This window comes from Ictalurus punctatus, chromosome 9, assembly GCF_001660625.3.
Source record: "Ictalurus punctatus breed USDA103 chromosome 9, Coco_2.0, whole genome shotgun sequence".
Lineage (NCBI taxonomy): Eukaryota > Metazoa > Chordata > Actinopteri > Siluriformes > Ictaluridae > Ictalurus > Ictalurus punctatus.
The window spans coordinates 32,130,204-32,132,703 of record NC_030424.2 but is presented as its reverse complement, the minus strand read 5'-3'; the positions used below and the strand labels follow the sequence as shown (position 1 = coordinate 32,132,703).

Genomic DNA, 2,500 nt, shown 5'->3' with positions numbered 1-2,500 from the left:
CTCGTCTCCAAAAACACAGGTTTAAAACTCAGAACAGTAAAATATAGCTGAGGAGTAAAAGGGCGTGGCGGAGAAGAGACACTTCCAGGGGTTTAGAGGGAAGTTACTGAGTTCCTAGCACAGGTACACTCTGCAGACATATGGTCATGTGACCTACTGATGATCAAGCATGGCCACGCCCCCTACAACAATCGCTTCTAATACAGATCAAAACAACCGGTGTGTATTAAAATGAGGTGTGTGTAGTGCACATGGAGTGTTTGTGTGATGAGTGTGTGTGAGGATACGCCCATCCGTGTGATTTTATACACACACAACTTATCACCTGTCAATCCATCACATTTACTGCATATGCACATTACTGAACACACACACACACACACACGTCCTCTGACTACATTACTAAACACACACACACACACACACACATCCTCTGACTACGTTACTAAACACACACATACAGACGTCCTCTGACTACGTTACTGAACACACACACACGCACACACACATACAGACGTCCTCTGACTACGTTACTAAACACACACACACAGACGTCCTCTGACTACTTTACTGAACACACACACACACACACACACACAGATGTCCTCTGACTATGTTACTGAACACACACACACACACACACACACACACACACACAGATGTCCTCTGACTATGTTACTGAACACACACGCGTCTGGAAAAGTAATCCCACATGAATACTAAACTCTCTGGAACACTACAACACGGTGACACTGACTTATTGGATTTTTTTAATCCCAGAAAATGTCTACACGTGAGCGAGTGGCCGATGATGATGATGATGATGATGATGATGATGATGATGATGATGATGAAGAGAGTGATGAAGTACAGGAGGAAGAGCATGATCCTGCTGATGGGAGACCAAGGTGAGATCCCGTCTGTCTCCACTGCAGAGCGACTTTCACAGCCGCGTTATCTTCACCGATTCACGACGGAATAATTATCTTTATACTGTATGTACACGTGTATATGTTATATAATAATTATATAAAAATGTAAGCATATTCTTTTAATATAGAGAAGTTGAGTAGTGTAAAGCAGGTGTTAAAGTGTGAGCTGTATCTCACACAGGGGAATGATGTCATTGTTTAGTTTTTTTCTCACGCAGCACTTCATCCAACTGGGACACAGTGAGAAAAGCTGTGAGTGAGGTAGAGTACATTACTGATTATAACTGTTTATAACCTCTTATACTGTTATAACTGTTTATAACCTCTTATACTGTTATAACTGTTTATAACCTCTTATACTGTTATAACTGTTTATAACCTCTTATACTGTTATAACTGTTTATAACCTCTTATACTGTTATAACTGTTTATAACCTCTTATACTGTTATAACTGTTTATAACCTCTTATACTGTTATAACTGTTTATAACCTCTTATACTGTTATAACTGTTTATAACCTCTTATACTGTTATAACTGTTTATAACCTCTTAGTCTCTGTACTGTCCTTCATACATATTTACTTCTCTCTGTCTGTCCGTCTGTCTGTCTGTCTATCAGTCTGTCTGTCTGTCTGTCTACCAATCTGTCTACCCTTCTGTCTGTCTGTCTGTCTGTCTGTCTGTCTGTCTGTCTGTCTATGGGTTAAGTGTAAAATGTATTTTCCACACAGCAGTAAAAAGAAAGATTAAAATTCAGTGTTTTCGCTGTTATGTTGTTTTGTACACTTTTGAATTATTTGGAATTTTTAAGATAGAAATAACGTTTTCATGATTTCTAAATTGCTGTAAAACATATTTAGCTTCTTAAAATTGCATTTCATGTTGTACAGCTTTCTAAACATCGCTTATATTAAAATTAAAAATGTCAAATATTTCATGCTGAGGATGAAAGTTGTAGAAAGGATGAGTTTTAGTAGAATATGATTTTATAATCTATTTTAGTGAACGCAGTCTGGACACTGTGTGTGAAAGAGTAAGTATTCATTCCTTCTCATTTATCAGTAAACTGCACCGCTGTCAGAGGGGCCTTATACGCTGTAGTAAATTTAAACAGTTTGTGAACGTCGCCCCCTGCTGGACAGAGTGTGTATCTCACCTGAGTTAGCGGTCAGGAAGGTGTGTGTGATGTTTTTATGGTCCTGCTCGTGTAAACAGTGTGTGTTTTATCTGCAGATCGATGCCACTGACGTGTTGTCGGCCATGGGAGCCATTCCTCCAGGCTTCAGACCCTCCACTCTGTCCAAACTGCTGGAGGAAGGTGAGCGCTGCTGCTCTGATTCTAATCAGCATAAGACTGCCACGTTCATACACACCGAGCTGACCTCACACACCTCACTCACACTGTTCACCTTTCACCCTTCACACCTTCACACCTTCACACTCTGCTCACCGCTGCACAGCTGCTTATAAAATCTGCAAGCAGGCAGTGACGGGAGCACCCACTGCAGATGTGATAATGAGGAGTGTGTGTAGGGGATAAAGGTGTGTGTGTTTAGGGTGAAATACA

The 2,500-nt window shown here is 40.4% G+C and overlaps 1 protein-coding gene across 5 annotated transcripts in view; it reads left to right on the top strand.

The window, feature by feature from the left end:
- nphp1 (nephronophthisis 1) overlaps nt 1–2,500 on the top strand; it is a 17,754-nt gene that overhangs the window by 5,314 nt on the left and 9,940 nt on the right. For all 5 annotated transcript variants that reach the window (XR_008397001.1, XR_008397002.1, XM_053682704.1 and 2 more), the window contains exons 7-9: nt 781–908; nt 1,151–1,193; nt 2,167–2,251. Coding sequence is in view for 3 of the 5 variants with exons in the window: in XM_053682704.1 (XP_053538679.1) it covers nt 781–908; nt 1,151–1,193; nt 2,167–2,251 (256 nt within the window). In the remaining 2 variants the exon portion in view is untranslated. The remainder of the gene's footprint in view (nt 1–780; nt 909–1,150; nt 1,194–2,166; nt 2,252–2,500) is intronic.